General features: G+C 39.9%; 1 protein-coding gene across 7 annotated transcripts in view; it reads left to right on the forward strand.

The window, feature by feature from the left end:
- Positions 1-3,054: 3,054 nt before the first annotated feature.
- dmpk (DM1 protein kinase) overlaps positions 3,055-16,821 on the forward strand; it is a 60,763-nt gene continuing 46,996 nt past the window's right edge. For 2 of the 7 annotated variants that reach the window (XM_062962540.1, XM_062962544.1), the window contains exon 1: positions 6,906-8,959. In XM_062962540.1, the coding sequence (XP_062818610.1) occupies positions 8,800-8,959 (160 nt within the window). In that variant the 5' untranslated portion in view covers positions 6,906-8,799. Of the gene's footprint in view, positions 3,188-6,902; positions 8,960-16,821 lie in introns of those variants that run through there. The other 5 variants (XM_062962545.1, XM_062962546.1, XM_062962543.1 and 2 more) reach the window with 4 other exon arrangements.

The raw sequence follows: 16,821 nt of genomic DNA on the forward strand, positions 1-16,821 counted from the left end.
GCACAAGGGGGCGCGCGAGGGCAACGCCAGACACTCACTCACTCTCACACAGAGAAGTTTGGGAAGTTTCAGTCTCTCCATCTCCACCTCAGGCTTGGGTTCATCTAGAGCAGGGGTCCTCAAACTTTTTAAGTAGGGGGCCGGTCCACAATCCTTCAGACTGTTGGGGGGCCGAATTATCATTTGAAAAAAAAATACAAACAAATTCCTATGCATACTGCACATGTCTTATTTGTAGAACGAAAGAATACAATATTTAAAAGTGAAAACAATTTTAACCAACATAAACCTATCAGGATTTCAATGGGAAGTGTGGGCCTGCTACTGGCCAGTGAGATAGTCAAGTTAATTAGAATTTGTGTTGTCAAAGGCTTTCATGGCCAGGATCACAGGCTTGTTGTATGTCTTTCGGGCTGTGTGGCCATGTTCCAGAAGCATTCTCTCCTGACGTTTTGCCCACATCTATGGCAGGCATCCTCAGAGGTTGATACCTCACAACCTCTGAGGATGCCTGCCATAGATGTGGGTGAAACGTCAGGAGAGAATGCTTCTGGAACATGGCCACACAGCCCGAAAGACATACAACAACCCTTAATTAGGATTGTTGTTGTTGTGTGCCTTCAAGTCATGTCAGACTTTGGGCGAGCCTAAGTCCAAAATTATTTATTTATTCATTTACTACATTTATTTACTACATTTATATCCCACCCTTCTCACCCCGAAGGGAACTCAGAGCAGCTGTATGTACATATAATATATTATATTATTAGCATAGCACAATATTGGCATTATACTATACTGAACTATACCACTATACTGTAATATTATATGTAATATATAACATATAATTAATATTATCATATGATATTATTGTTAGTATTGTATTGTATAAAATGATAATATTATTATCAGTATTATATGTATATACAATATATTATATTATTAAAATGGATATTAAAAATATATTATAAATGAGGGCGTGGGCTAGGTAAATTACCTTGGAGGGCCGCATCCGGCCCCCGGGCCTTAGTTTGAGGACCCCTGGTATAGCACAATATAAGCACTACATAAGCATTAAATATTGTTATATTGTACTATACGATTATACTGTAATATTATTAGTAATATTACATGTAATATAAATATAAAATTATAATAGTGTATTATTATTATATGGTATATGTAATAATCTAGATTATTTTATTTGAACTGGTTTATATGGCAGTGTAGAGTTATATTATCCAAGCTCCAGCTCCTGCCAACCTAGCAGTTCAAAAACATGCAAATGTGAGTAGATCAATAGGTATTGCTCTGTTGGGAAGGTAACGGCGCTGCATGCAGTCATGCCGGTCACATGACTTTGGAGGTGTCTATGGACAACGCCGGGTCTTCGGCTTAGAAATGGAGATGAGCACCAACCCCCAGAGTCAGACATAACTGGACTTAACATCAGGGGAAACCTTATCTATATATAACTTGTAAGCTGCCCTGAGTCCCCTTTGGGGTGAGAAAGGCGGGATATAAATGTCACTAATAATTTTTTTAAAAAATATTATTTAGGGGCCCCTGGTGGCACAGTGTGTTAAAGCGCTGAGCTGCTGAACTTACGTACCAAAAGGTCCCAGGTTCAAATCCCGGGAGCAGAATGAGCGCCTGCTGTTAGCCCAGCTCCTGCCAACCTAGCAGTTCGAAAACATGCCAATGTGAGTAGATCAATAGGTACCGCTCCGTCGGGAAGGTAACGGCGTTCCATGCAGTCATGCCGGCCACATGACTTTGGAGGTGTCTATGGACAACGCCGGCTCTTCGGCTTAGAAATTGAGATGAGCACCAACCCCCAGAGTCGGACACGACTGGGCTTAACATCAGGGGAAACCTTTACCTTTACCTTAAATAAATATTGTATATGGTAGCCTTCATTTCTTTCTCCCTTGGTGAGTTTGCTCTTTAAATCCAGATTTCAAACTGCTGACATAGGAGAGGCCACCTGTGCCACAGGGAGAAAGAGCAGGACAAATGTGTGCAGAACCGCTCTAATTTTAATTCAGTTGTTTATATCTCAAGCTTTATCCCGTTTGGACTGCACTCTAGAAAAAAAAGACAGCCTCATACATATGTTTAATCATTGTTTGTGTTTAATCATTACATAAAATAGGCACATGGTTTAAATAAGCTAATTATTCTTGGCTCCCTTGGCAGGCTCTGTTGTAGACGTTTGCCTTGGGGTGTTTTGGTCCAAAGCTGAGTGGAATATTGAATAAATAAGCATATTACATTATGCTTTAAGGGCAGAGCTTTAGCTCAAAGGTGTAGAAGCCCTTGCACCAAACACAGCTGCTTTAAATGCTTACTCTGAAAAGGGTGAGAAACAACAGTTTCTATTGTTAATATGAATTAACTTGGGCCTCCTTAAAACAGTGCTACAATTGGGCGGCATGGCCTATAGCAGGGGTCCCCAAACTAAGGCCCGGGGGGCGGATGCGGCCCTTCAAGGTCATTTACCTGGCCCTCGCCCTAATTTATAATATAATATTTTTATATCAGTTTTAATAATATAATATATTGTATATACATATAATATTGATAATAATCTTATGTTATACAATATAATACTAATAGAAATACCATATAATAATATTAATTATATGCTATATATTACATATTATATAATAGTATAGTGGTATAGTTCAATATAGTAATATATAATGCTAATATTGTGTTATGCTAATAATATAATATATTGTATGTACATACAGCTGCTCTGAGTCCCCTTTGGGGTGAGAAGGATGGGATATAAATGTAGTAAATAAATGCAGTAAATAAGTAATTAATTTTAGACTTAGGCTCGCCCAAAGTCTGAAATGACTTGAAGCACACAGCAACAACAATCCTAATTAACTTGACTATCTCATTGGCCAGAAGCAGGCCTACACTTTCCATTGAAATCCTGATAGGTTTATGTTGGTTAAAATTGATTTCATTTTTAAATATTGTATTGTTCTTTCGTTGTTGTTGTTGTTGCACTACAAATAAGACATGTGCAGTATGCATAGGAATTTGTTTGTATTTTTCTTTCAAATGATAATTCAGCCCCTCCAGAGTCTGAAGGATTGTGGACCGGCCCTCTTCTTAAAAAGTTTGGAGACCCCTGGCCTATAGTCTTACAATGAGGAAGATGAATTCCAAGGTAAGAGCACTGTCTTGAAAAGTATTATATTGTTATTGTTTACTATTAGTGCTATGCATTTCAGCCATTTCTTTGCTCTGGATTTCTAACATGCTTCCTGATGGGAAACACCTGAAACTAAATCTCCCTGCCCTACAAAATGCACATGAAATACACCATAAAGAAATCTGTGCATCACTCCACTTTTGAAAACTTTTCCCAAGGAACAAAAGTACAGTAGAGTCTCACTTATCCAAGCCTCGCTTATCCAAGCCTCTGGATAATCCAAGCCATTTTTGTAGTCAATGTTTTCAATATATTGTGATATTTTGGTAAATATAGTAATTACAACATAACATTACTGCATATTGAGCTACTTTTTCTGTCAAATTTGTTGTATAACATGATGTTTTGGTGCTTAATTTGTAAAATCATAACCTAATTTGATGTTTAATAGGCTTTTCCTTAATCCCTCCTTATTATCCAAGATAGTCGCTTATCCAAGCTTTTGCCGGCCCGTTTAGCTTGGATAAGTGAGACTCTACTGTATGTATATACAGTAGAGTCCCACTTATCCAACATAAACAGGCTGGCAGAACGTTGGATAAGTGAAAATGTAGGATAATAAGGATGGATTAAGGAAAAGCCTATTAAACATCAAATTAAATTATGATTTTACAAATTAAGAATCAAAACGTCATGTTTTACAACAAACTGATAGAAAAAAGCAGTTCAATACACAGTAATGTTATATACAGTAGAGTCTCACTTATCCAACATAAATGGGCTGGCAGAACATTGGATAAGTGAAAATGTTGGATAATAAGGATGGATTAAGGAAAAACCTATTAAACATCAAATTAAATTATGATTTTACAAATTAAGAATCAAAACATGTTTAACAACAAATCTGACAGAAAAAGTAGTTCAATACGAAATACAGTAGAGTCTCACTTATCCAACACTCGCTTATCCAACGTTCTGGATTATCCAATGCATTTTTGTAGTCAATGTTTTCAATATATCGTGATATTTTGGTGCTAAATTCATAAATACAGTAATTATTACATAGCATTACTGCGTATTGAACTACTTTTTCTGCCAAATTTGTTGTCTAACATGATGTTTTGGTGCTTCTTTTGTAAAATCATAACCTAATTTGATGTTTAATAGGCTTTTCCTTAATGCCTCCTTATTATCCAACATATTCGCTTATCCAACATTCTGCTGGGCCGTTTATGTTGGATAAGTGAGACTCTACTGTAATGCTATGTAGTAATTGTACTGTATTTACGAATTTAGCTTCTAAATATCATGATGTTTTGAAAACATTGGCTACAAAAATGCGTTGGATAATCCAGAACGTTGGATAAGCGAGACTCTACTGTAGTAATTAATGTATTTATGACTTTAGCACCAAAACATTGCAATGTATTGAAAACATTGACTTAAAAACATGGACTACTAACAGGCAGGCTGCGTTGGATAATACAGAACGTTGGATAAGTGGAAGTTGGATAAGTGAGGCTCTACTGTATTATCTATCTGTGTGTTCTTTCTGATTTTATGGTCCTTTTTTGTATTAATGTATATCCTGCACTTTCCAGGATGGACACAAGATGTCGCTGTTGCACATGCAAACTAGACTAATCCATGGATTGAACCTTTTTATAACATTTGTTATTAACCCTATTATTACACTTTAAGTCCAACTTAATTGTTGGTGGATTTCAGAGTGCTCTTAGATTGCAGGTGAACTATACATCCCAGTAACTACAACTCCTATAAATCATAGTGAATTCTCCCCAAACCTCTGTAGTATGTTCAGATCAATTCCTCTGCTGTGTGCCATAGAAAATAATAGGAAAGGGTTAAGGGAGAGGCAATGGGCGGGGCCATGCAAATCCCACACTCAGAAACACTGAGATGTCTGTGGTGGAGGAAATGCAGAAAATCAAAGATGAAATTGTACCCGTATGAAAGCCTTCACTTGGATGGTGGTCAGTATGGTGTTTGTGGAGGACCTTGGCAGGGCTCTTGGACATGTTCATGGCACTCGCCATAACCTGCAATGTCATTGGAGGGAGGGACATTGGTGTCTCCTGAGTCGTCTGAACTATAGCTGTTTGTGGAGGCAGGAGCTTGTCTGCGTAAGTGGACACCCCAGGCATATACACACATGCATATTTTCACTATTATTATGTGTATACATAGGTATATCTCAAATTATAAACTATTATCATCTGTCTTTTTTATTTTCAAAATGAAACAAAATTTACCGTAAGATGGAAAACAATGCTTATTTTTGTAAACTTTCACTTTATTTCTGTTTGAAAAGTCTAATTCTAGTCTTTTAATCTGGGGTCATGGTAAATTTGGTAGTTAAAAGGTAATAATGGTAAAGGTTTTCCCCTGACGTTAAGTCAAAGAGACCGTTGTTGTCCATAGACACCTCCAAGGTCATGTGGCCACTGGCATGACTGCATGGAGTGCTGTTACCTTCCCCCCGGAGCAATACCTATTGATCTACTCACATTGGCATGTTTTCAAACTGCAAGGTTGGCAGAAGCTGGAGCTGACAGCGGGAGCTCACCCCACTCCCCGGATTCAAACTGCTGACCTTTCGGTCAGCAAGTTCAGCAACTCAGTGGGTTAACCCGCTATGCCACTGGGGGCTTCGGTAAATTTGGTAGTGGAAGATATCTATGGTGCCCAACTTAGCATCTGTTTATATTGTTCAATAACCTAGCCCTATAAGCCAAACTATGTGATTCGGGTGCTATGAAAAGGGAGGAAGTGATTATTTGACTTGTATCTTTAATGTCAAAGTTAGTCATTGCTTCAATACAGTAGAGTCTCACTTATCCAAGCTAAACGGGCCGGCAGGGGAAACCTTTACCTAAGGTAAAGGGTAAAGATTTTCCCCTGACATTAAATCCAATCGTGTCTGACTCTGGGGGTTGGTGCTCATCTTCATTTCTAAGGCGAAGAGCCAGCGTTGTCCATAGACTCCTCCAAGGTCATGTGGCCGGCATGACTGCATGGAGCGCTGTTACCTTCCCGCTGGAGCAGTACCTATTCATTTACTCTCATTTGCATGTTTTTGAACTTTAGGGTTGGCAGAAGCTGGGGATAACAGTGGGGGATTATATGAGGCCCCTTCTACGCAACTGTATAACATGCACACTGAAGTGGATTATATGGCAGTGTGGAGTCAAGATCATCCAGTGCAAAGCAGATAATATACGATTCTAAATGGGTTATATAGCTGTGTGGAGGAGCCCCCAGATGGCGTAGTGGACTAAGTGACTTGAAGGTTGGGTTGCTGACCTGAAGGCTGCCAGGTTCGAATCCCACCCGGGGAGAGTGTGGATGAGCTCCCTCTATCAGCTCCAGCTCCATGCGGGGACATGAGAGAAGCCACCCACAAGGATGGTAAAAACATCAAAACATCCGGGTGTCCCCTGGGCAACGTCCTTGCACACAGCCAATTCTCTCACTCCAGAAGCAACTCAAGTTGCTCCTGACACGAAAAAAAAAAAGCTGTGTGGAAGAGCCTTGAGTCTACACTGCCATATAATCCAGTGCAAATTAGATAATCTGTGGAAGAGGCCTAAGTGAAGCCTAACTCTGCCTGTCCCCTGGGCTGAGTCGGTTGCTAGGAGACCAAGTGGGCAGAGCTTAGCCTTCTAACTGGCAGCAATTGGGTAAAAACAAGTATTCCTCTCCCTCTAATTAGGACTTTATTTTTCTTTTCTTTTTATTGTATCAACCTAGAGCCGTGGATGATGGGTTGTGTTGTCAAATTTCGAGGTTGGGGGGCCTGTAGTTTTGTTGTTTTGTCCGCTGCCCTGATGCCATCAGTCTTTTATATATATAGAAGAATCAAAAACATTTAACCTACTGATGCCTCGATGAATGTAATTTTATTGGTATCTATTTTTATTTCTGAAATTTACCACCCTTGGCTTATATTGGAGTCAATGTTTTCCCAGTTTTTTTGTGGTAAAATTAGGTGCCTCGGCTTATATTCGGGTCGGCTTATACTCGAGTATATACGGTAAGTCCCCTCTTTTGCATGCTCCCCTTTTGTTGCTTTCCCAACCCTTCATTACTTTTCCAGGGAAAGGAAAGCAGTGATGGGGTTAAACAGGAGGCCGGCCCCTCTTGTCCTCTTCCAGCTCCATTCCTGGGACCTTTAAATGGGCATGGAGTGCGTTTGCGCCCGAGGCTTTGGCATCCGAGCGCTGGGCTGGGCAGAGCAGAAGGGCAAACAGAGAGGCCGGGTGTGGTGCCCACACGAAGGGAGGAATGCGCTCTTTTGGGTGCATTGGTGGCACACTGAGCCCGAGAGAGAGAAGGAATGTGCATGAAGCGGTGTGCTCTTTTTCTTCGGAGGGGTGTGTGCCGAACTAAGTAGAAAACCGCATGTGTGCATATGTTTGGTAGTGGTTTGCCTGCACAGAGAGAGAAGTGTGGGTTGCATTTTTGGGAACCCAAGCAAGAAGGGGAAACAATCGAGTGTGAGTCAATGTAAAGGAGCCTGTAAAGGGAGGAAGGCAATGTGACAGCGAAGGGGTGTGTGTGTGTGCTTGTGTAAAAGAGAAGCGCATGGATTGAGTGCATGGATTAACGTAGGCGGTGCACACCCTGGGACAACGATGACAAAAGAGTTGCAAAGTTTGAGTCTGGAGAAGTCGGATTGTATGTGCTTGTGAGAATGTGAAAAAGAGTGAAGTTGATTTCTGTGTTTCGGGAGAGGAAGACAACGGTTTTATGCCATCGGAAGAGTTGCGACGTTTGTCTTTTGGAAGAGAGAAGTTGGATTGTGTGTTTGTGAGAATGTAGCGGCGTTTTCTGTTACGTGCAAGAGATAGGAAAAGAACAGGCAGGAAGTCTGCCAAGGCTGCATTCATCGGGAGAAACGTCTGCCGTTGCAAAAAGCAACCCAACGTTGGATTGTGTGAATTTGTGAAAATATAGGTGTTAAGGAGAGACTAGGGGTGATTTCCAGGCATTGAGAAACAGGCAGAAGTTTTGCCAGGACTGCGTTCATCACGAGACGTCTGCCATCACAAGCAACCAAAGACAGTGGCCGGATTGTGGGACCTTTGTGAAATTGTTCACAAGTTACTCAACGTTTTATCGTCGGTGGATGATTTGTACAGTTTGCGTATGGAAGCAGAGAAAAGTTGCATTTTCTGTCTTTGTGAGTCAGGTTGATTTCTGTATGTAAGAGGAGAAAAGGGCACAAAGTTGGCCGGGACTGCACTCATCGAGACTTGTGCCATTTGCAAGCAACCCAAAACAACGTTGGATTGTTTGTGAGGATGTCTGTGAGAAGGAGAGACATTGGGCATTGAGAGACGGGCAGAAGGCTTGCCAGGACTGCCTTCATTGGGAGACGTCTGCCATTGTGAGGAAAGAAACACATTGCCAAACTCTGACCAAGAGAGAAGGCCTCTCCATTCTTTGCTTCGTTCTGGAACAGGCCGCGGATATCAAGAAGCCGGGTTGGAGATGGTGATTGTGACCCTCGTGGGCCAGAGGGATGTCCCCTTGACCTAGGGCAGCCTGGTCCTTTGTTGGATGCGTCCAAAGGTGCCGTATCAGCCGTTGGGGCCACGTCTACCATGGCGGCCGAAGTGCGACTGAAGAAGCTGGAGGAGCTGGTCCTGGACCAGAGAGCGGTGGGCTTGGAGACCTTGGTGGACCTCCTGCTCTGTGTCCATCATGAGCTGAGCACCTCTCCGTTGGCCCAGGAGAAGTACATCAGGGAGTTCCTGCAATGGGGTGAGTCTCTTTGCCTCTTGTACATCATATCCTAGAATCCTAGAGTTGGAAGGGATCCCAAGAGCCATCCAGTCCAGCGCCCTTCTGCCAGGTGGGAAGACATAATCAAAGTCCTCCTGGCAGAAGGTCATCTAGTTTTTTTTTGAATCATAGAATACTACCGTGTTTCCCCGAAAATATGACAGTGTCTTATATTAATTTTTGCTCCCAAAGATGTGCTAGGTCTTATTTTCAGGGTATGTCTTATTTTTCAATAAAAACGAATTCACATTTATTGTTGAAAAAAAATGAACATTTATTATATACTATACCAGTGATGGGCAACCTATGACACGCGTGTCAGCACTGACACGCCTAGCCATTTTTGCTGACACGCTGCTGCATGCAGATTGATTGGATGACTTTATGTCTTTTGTGGCCAAATTTGGTGTGATTTGGTCCAGTGGTTTTGTTGTTTACTCCATGGGAATTATGCACATTACATTTATATATATATTACTAGCTTTGCCCGGCCACGCATTGCTGTGGCTTATGGGAATCCTTTGTTGGCCATATGGAATAGCAGTGAATAGCCTTGCAGTCTCAAAGCCTGGCCGTTTTCTGGAGTAGCTGGAGCTTTTTGTTGTATGAACGTAGAGGCATGGATGAGGGGTTGTGCTGCCAAGTTTGGTGTTTCTGGGATGTGTAGTTTTGTCCTAGGCCGAAATTTCATTACTCTTTTATATATATAGATATCATTCTATTATTATTCTACTATTATTATTATTGTAGTATATTATCATATTATTACCATTATATTATTATTATATTATTCATTATTCATGACTACATTGAAACTACAATGGAGAGAAATCAGCGTGGAAATTGCAAGAGGTACCATAGATTGTTGTACATGGAAATAATGATAGTAAATAGTTTTTGATTTATTAAATACAGTTATATATTGCAATTATACATTTTTGTTATTTAAACTAGACATATTGCGAAATTATGTTTTTTTTTTCTCAAAGTGACACACCACCCAAGTCATGCTAGGTTTTTTGGTGAATTTTGACACACCAAGCGCAAAAGGTTGCCCATCATTGTACTATACAGTAGTTGTCATCACAAACCAACATAACCAGACAAACTGTGAATCCTATCAAGAATTTCTTGTTACTACCATTATTTCCATGTACAACTGGTATGTACATTTACCGATCCTGCATGCTCTGGTGTTCTGTTTGGCAGGCATCGGGCATGCTTCCAAGCAAAAACTTTGCTAGGTCTTACTTTAGGGGGAGGCCTTATATTTAGTAATTCAGCAAAACCTCTACTAGGTCTTATTTTCTGGGGATGTCTTATTTTCAGGGAAACAGGGTATGTAGTAACTACTGTATTTACGAATTTAGCACCAAAATATCACGATGTATTGAAAACACTGACTACTAAAATGCGTTGGATAATCCAGAACGTTGGATAAGCGAGTGTTGGATAAGTGAGGCTCTACTGTAGTGAGGGAACACTGTATTTTACTCTTGGAAGTGGTCACTTGCCCATGAAGTGCAATGCTAGAAATGTGTAGCTTTGACAGCTAAAAGAAAGCAACTTCTATCCTCATTTTCAGTCTGTTTTGTTGTTTATGTACACTATGCATGAGCACTGAGTGTTATATTTATTTATCAAATCAGAAGCAAATTGAAACTACGGTTATAATGTATTAAAAAAATACAAAGTTGGCATTATGCTACATTTCCTTTGACCAGAAACTGGCCACTTGGAGTGCCTCTGGTGTTGCTGTAAGAAGGTCTTCCATTGTGCATGTGGCAGGGCCCAGGCCGCATTGTAGTCGGTGGTCTGTGGTTTGCTCTTCTCCGCACTCGTATTTCGTGAACATTTTGTAGCCCCATTTCTGAAGATTGGCTCTGCATCTCGTGGTGCCAGAGCGCAGCCTGTTCAGCGCCTTCCAAGTCGCCCAGTCTTCAGCTTCCTAAGATACTTGCAGGAATACCTCAGCAAGCGAGAGTCCAAAAGTGGCAGGCTAAAACCTGGAACCGCAATCAGTAGCTGAGACCGGATGAGAAACTCCCCCTGGGCACACAGAATGCCTTCCAAGTCGCCAAACTTTCTTTGTGCCCAGAAGGGAGTTTCTCATCTGGTCTCAGCCACTGATTGTGGTGCTGGGTTTTAGCCTGCCACTTTTGGACTCTCACTTGCTGAGGTGTTCCTGTGAGTATCTCTGTGGATCTTAGGAAGCTGTTTCTTGATTTAAGACGTTGGCATGCTGGCCAATATCTGAACAGAGGATGTGTCGGAGATGTCCATGCCTTGGTCCTTTCATTACTTCCCAAAGGATGTCAGGGGATGCTATACCGGCTAAACAGTATACCGTATATACTCAAGTATAAACCGACTCAAATATAAGCCGAGGCACCTAATTTTACCACAAAAAACTGGGAAAACATTGACTCCAGTATAAGCCGAGGGTGGGAAATGCAGCAGCTATGGGTAAATTTCAAAATAAAAATAGATACCAATAAAATTTCATTAATCGAGGCATCAGTAGGTTAAATGTTTTTGAATATTTACTGTATTTCAAAGAAAAACAATAAACTAGCTCTATAAGTGGAAAAGTAGGGGCAACAAAAACAATATGATATCAACAATAACATAACAACAACCAACAACAACAACAACAAAAACTTCATTTGGATCCCACCCTATCTCCCCATGGGGACGCAGGCTGGCTTCCAACATAGTAACAGGCAAACATTCAATGCCTATATAAACAATGCAGAGCTAGATATAGAAATAAAAATAGATACCAATAAAATTACATTAATTTGAGGCATCAGTTGGTTAAATGTTTTTGAATTTTTACATAAAGCTCAAATTTAAGATAAGACTGTCCAACTCTGATCAAATCATGATTCTCATCTTCTTCAATGTAAATGTGCTTATGTATCCTTTTAATAATAATAGAGTAAAATAATACATGTAGTAATAATAATAATAAATACAGGAAAATAATACTAGTATAATAAATAGAGTAATAAATGCAATAATAATAATAGTAATAATAATAAGATCAGAGTGAAATAATAAATGTATTAATAATAATACAAATAGAGTAAAATAAATGTAATAGTAGCAGCAATAATAGAGAAAAATAATAAATGTAATAATACCAATAATAATAGAGAAAAATAATAATGTTATGTTGTAATAACAGTAATGTTATGTTGTAATTACCGTATTTATGAATTTAGCACCAAAATATCACAATATATTGAAAACATTGACTACAAAAATGGCTTGGATAATCCAGAAGCTTGGATAAGCGAGGCTTGGATAAGTGAGACTCTACTGTAATAGAGTAAAATAATACATGTAATAATAATAATAATAATAATAATAATAATAATAATAATAAATACAGGAAAATAATACTATTAATAATAAATAGAGTAAAATAATAAATGCAATAATAATAATAATAATAATATCAGAGTGCAATAATAAATGTATTAATAATAATACAAATAGAGTAAAATAAATGTAATAGTAGCAGCAATAATAGAGTAAAATAATAAATGTAATAATACCAATAATAATAGAGAAAAATAATAAATGTACCATATATTCTCGAGTATAAGCTGACCCAAATATAAGCCAACCAGGACTCTCACCCGAGTATAAGCCGAAGGGAGGCTTTTTCAGTCTTAATAAAAGGGCTGAAAAACTAGGCTTATACTCGAGTATATACAGTAATTTCTCCAGTGGTGTATTAGCTTAAGTGTATTAGCTTTTGTGAGTATATGTGCAAGTTATTATGGGTTCATTTACACTGGAGAATGAATGCAGTTTGAGACTGTTTTAACTGCCATGGCTCAATGCTACGGAATCCTGGGAGCTGTCATTTGACAAGGCCTTTACCCTTCTCTGCCAAAGAGTTTTGGTGCCTCACCAAACTACATCTCCCAGGATTCCCTAGCATTGAGCCATGGCAGTTCAAGCAGTGCCAATCTCCTTTTGTCTTCAAATGTCTAGCATTGCGCAGAGAGTGAAAAACGCTGGAAATTGTTCACGCTGAAGAGCTCTTTCTATTTGTTCAGTCCACATTCCTGTGGTCATTTCGCCTGCCCCTTTGCTTTGGTTCACTAAGCTGCCTTTCTAAATGCTCAACTGAAACTTTAAAGTTCCGCAGCGCTAGGAAATTGGGGACAGAAGGCATATTTTATTCTTCTTTGCAAGGAAACATACCTTGGGGTCTCCATCACTCTGAAATGACGTAAAAGCACAAAACAGCAATAACAGATTCCCAATTCTGTCCCTCACTTAGCTATATTCGTCTTTATATAGTACTAGCTTGGAGTCCTGGCGATGCTCGGGTCATTTGAGAATGGTATTATTTGTCTTTTAATGTTATGTATTCTGTTTGGAGTGGGTGAACTACAATTCCCAGAATCGTGGGTGAATCTTCCCGAAACCCTGCCAGTATGAAAAGTTTCCCATTTTGGGCGTGTGTACCAGGTGTGGTTCAGTATTCTCTGGATTCTCTGGATGGGGGTGAACTACTGTAATTTCCAGATTCCCGGGCTAATTGCCCCGAAATATCTATCAGTATCCACAGCAGGCAATATTCAGTCGGTGTGCCAAGGTTGGTCTAGATTCGTCATTGGCTAGATTCAGTGGTCTTTGGATGGAGGTGAACTACAACTCCCAAAATCAAGGCCCCTTCCCACAAATACCTGCAGTATGTTCAGTAGGTCATGAGGCTTCTCTGTGTGACGTCTGGTCCTAATGCATTGTTGGTGGGGGTCAGTGTTTATCTGGCTGCAGGTGAACTATAACTCCCTTTTCCCAAACTTGTACAATATGTTGTATTGGTTATGGGGGCTCAGTGTGCCAAGTGTGATGTTCATTCATTGCAGGTGAACTATAAATCCAGTACCTACTACTCCTCAACTTCCAGTCCAGTTTCCCTCCAAACCCACCAGTAGTCAACTCTGGGCATATCGGGTCTGCACGGCAAGTTTGGCCGAGAGCCATCATTACTGGGTTCATAGCATTCTGGGTGTAGGTGAACTACAACTCCTGTATATTCCCCGGTAGGAGTCACAGGGCTCTGACTTGATACAGGGTGAACTACAACTTCCACCATGTGGAGTCAGTCCCTAAATTCCTCCAGTAAGTTTAGCTGCAGCTCAGTTCTGCTCTGTTTGTTATGCAGAGAGATTGGAAAGGAAAGGGCAGTGGGCGGGGCCATGCAAATTCCACAGCAATGGAGAACCCTGGGATGCCTGCCTGTGGTGGAAGAAAAAGCAAAATCTAGGATGAAATGGTCCCCAAACCAAAGCCTTCCTTGGGTGGTGGGCCGTAGTGTTTGGGAAGGACATTGGCAGGGGCTGGGATGCATGTTCATGGCGCTCGCTGTAACCGTAATGTCAGTGGAAAAGAGTGACTTGCTAGATTTTTAACCCTGGGAACTATAGCCTGTTTGTGGAGGCCGGAGGTTGTCTGTGTGAGCAGATATACACACATATGGGTTTTCACTTTTATTATAGATTTAGATTATATTATATTTAGATTAGATAGATTTAGAATTTAGATTAGATTTAGATTAGATTAGTTATGCCTGGCCATGCGTTGCTGTGGCATTGTCTGGTGGTGTTGGTGAGAACTTGTTGAGGTAGTGGTGGTATTGAATGTCTGTTGTATGGTTGTCTTTATGTTTAGTATGCATTTGGTTGTTTGTGTACTGTGAAAGTGGTGAGGGTAGAGGGGGTCTATGTCCCTGTGTAGTATTGTATAGTATTTATACGTTGTCCATGTGTTGTGAATGCTTGGATTGTGTCCTGCTGCATAGTAGAAAGGGTTGGGCTGGATGGCCCTTAGGGGTCTCTCCAAACTCTTGTACCTGTCCCCTGGGCTGAGTGCGTTGCTAGGAAACCAAGTGGGCGGAGCTTAGCCTTCTAACTGGCAGCAATTGGATAAAAACAATTATTCCTCTCCCTCTAATTTGGACTTTATTTTTCTTTTCTTTTTGTTGTATCAACCTAGAGCCGTGGATGATGGGTTGTATTATCAAATTTCGAGGTTGGGAGGCCTGTAGTTTTGTTGTTTTGTCCGCTGCCCTGATGCCATCACTCTTTTATATATATAGAAGATTAGGTTTCTTTCGTGTTATAAATATTTTATATTACGCTATCCTGGTCATCCTATTTGTAATAATAATAATAATAATAATAATAATAATAATAATAATAATAATATCTATGTCTGTCTATGTCTGTCTATCTATTCATCCCTCAAAAGTGTCTATCTTTAATAATAATAATAATAATAATAATAATAATAATATCTATGTCTATCTACATCTGTCTGTCTATCTTTCTATTCATCCCTCAAAAGTGTCTATCTTTAATAATAATAATATCTATATATCTACTTCTGTCTGTCTATCTGTCTATATTATCCCTCAAAAGTGTCTATCTTTAATAATAATAATATCTATGTCTATCTACATCTGTCTGTCTATCTATTAATCCCTCAAAAGCTGGGGTCCTCAAACTTTTTAAGTGGAGGGCCGATTCACAGTCCCACAGACTGTTGGGGGGCCGGACTATGATAAAATAGTCCAAAATTAAGATTATTTTTGTGTGCCTTCAAGTCATTTCAGACTTTGGTCAACCCTAAGTCTAAAGTTTAGGACAGAGGCCAGATAAGTGACCTTGGAGGGCCGCATCCAGCCCATGGGCCTTATTTTGGTGACCACTGATCTGGACGATCTCATAAGACCATAGGTAAGGAAAGAGACCTCCAAAGACCATTTAGATGGTCTCATGAAATCATCGGTAAGGAAAGGGACCCTCAAAGGCCATTTAGATGATCTCATCAGGCCATCAGAAGACCGTAGATAAGAAAAGGGACCCTCAAAGACCATCCAGATGGTTTCATAAGACCATAGTTAAGGAAAGGGGGCCCCAAAGGCCATCAAGACAATCTCATAAAACCATAGGTAAGGGACCCTCAAAGGCCATCCAGATGGTCTCATAGGACCATAGGTAAGGAAAGTGACCTCCAAAAGCCATCTAGATGGTCTCATACGGCCATAGCTAAGCAAAGAGACCTTCAAAGACCATCTAGATAATCTCATAAGGCCATAAGTAAGCAACAAGACCTCCAAACACCAGGTAGACTTAGGTAAACCCTAAGTCTAAAGTTTAGAACAGGGGCCAGGTCAATGACCGGCATTTGGAAACAATAGACATTGACAAAATCACGATCTGCCAACTGCAAAAGGCCACCCTACTGGGATCTGCATGCATCATCCGAAAATACATCACACAGTCCTAGACACTTGGGTAGTGTTCGACTTGTGATTTTGTGAAATGAAATCCAGCATGTCTATCTTGTTTGCTGTGTCATACAATGTTGTTGTGTAAATAATAATACAGTAGAGTCTCACTAATCCAAGCCTCGCTTATCCAAGCCTCTGGATTATCCAAGCCATTTTTGTAGTCAGTGTTTTCAATACATCGTGATATTTTGGTGCTAAATTTGTAAATACAGTAATTACAACATAACATTGCTGCTTATTAAACTGCTTTTTCTGTCAAATTTGTTGTAAAATATGATGTTTTGGTGCTTAATTTGTAAAATCATAACCTAATTTGATGTTTAATAGGCTTTTCCTTAATCCCTCCTTATTATCCAAGATATTCGCTTATCCAAGCTTCTGCTGGCCCATTTAGCTTGGATAAGTGAGACTCTACTGTAATAATAATAATAATATCTAGGTCTGTCTATCTACATCTATCTATCTATCTATCTATCTATCTATCTATCTATCTATCTATCTATTCATCCCTCAAAAGTGT

The sequence above is a fragment of the Anolis carolinensis genome, unplaced genomic scaffold, assembly GCF_035594765.1.
Source record: "Anolis carolinensis isolate JA03-04 unplaced genomic scaffold, rAnoCar3.1.pri scaffold_10, whole genome shotgun sequence".
NCBI lineage: Eukaryota > Metazoa > Chordata > Lepidosauria > Squamata > Dactyloidae > Anolis > Anolis carolinensis.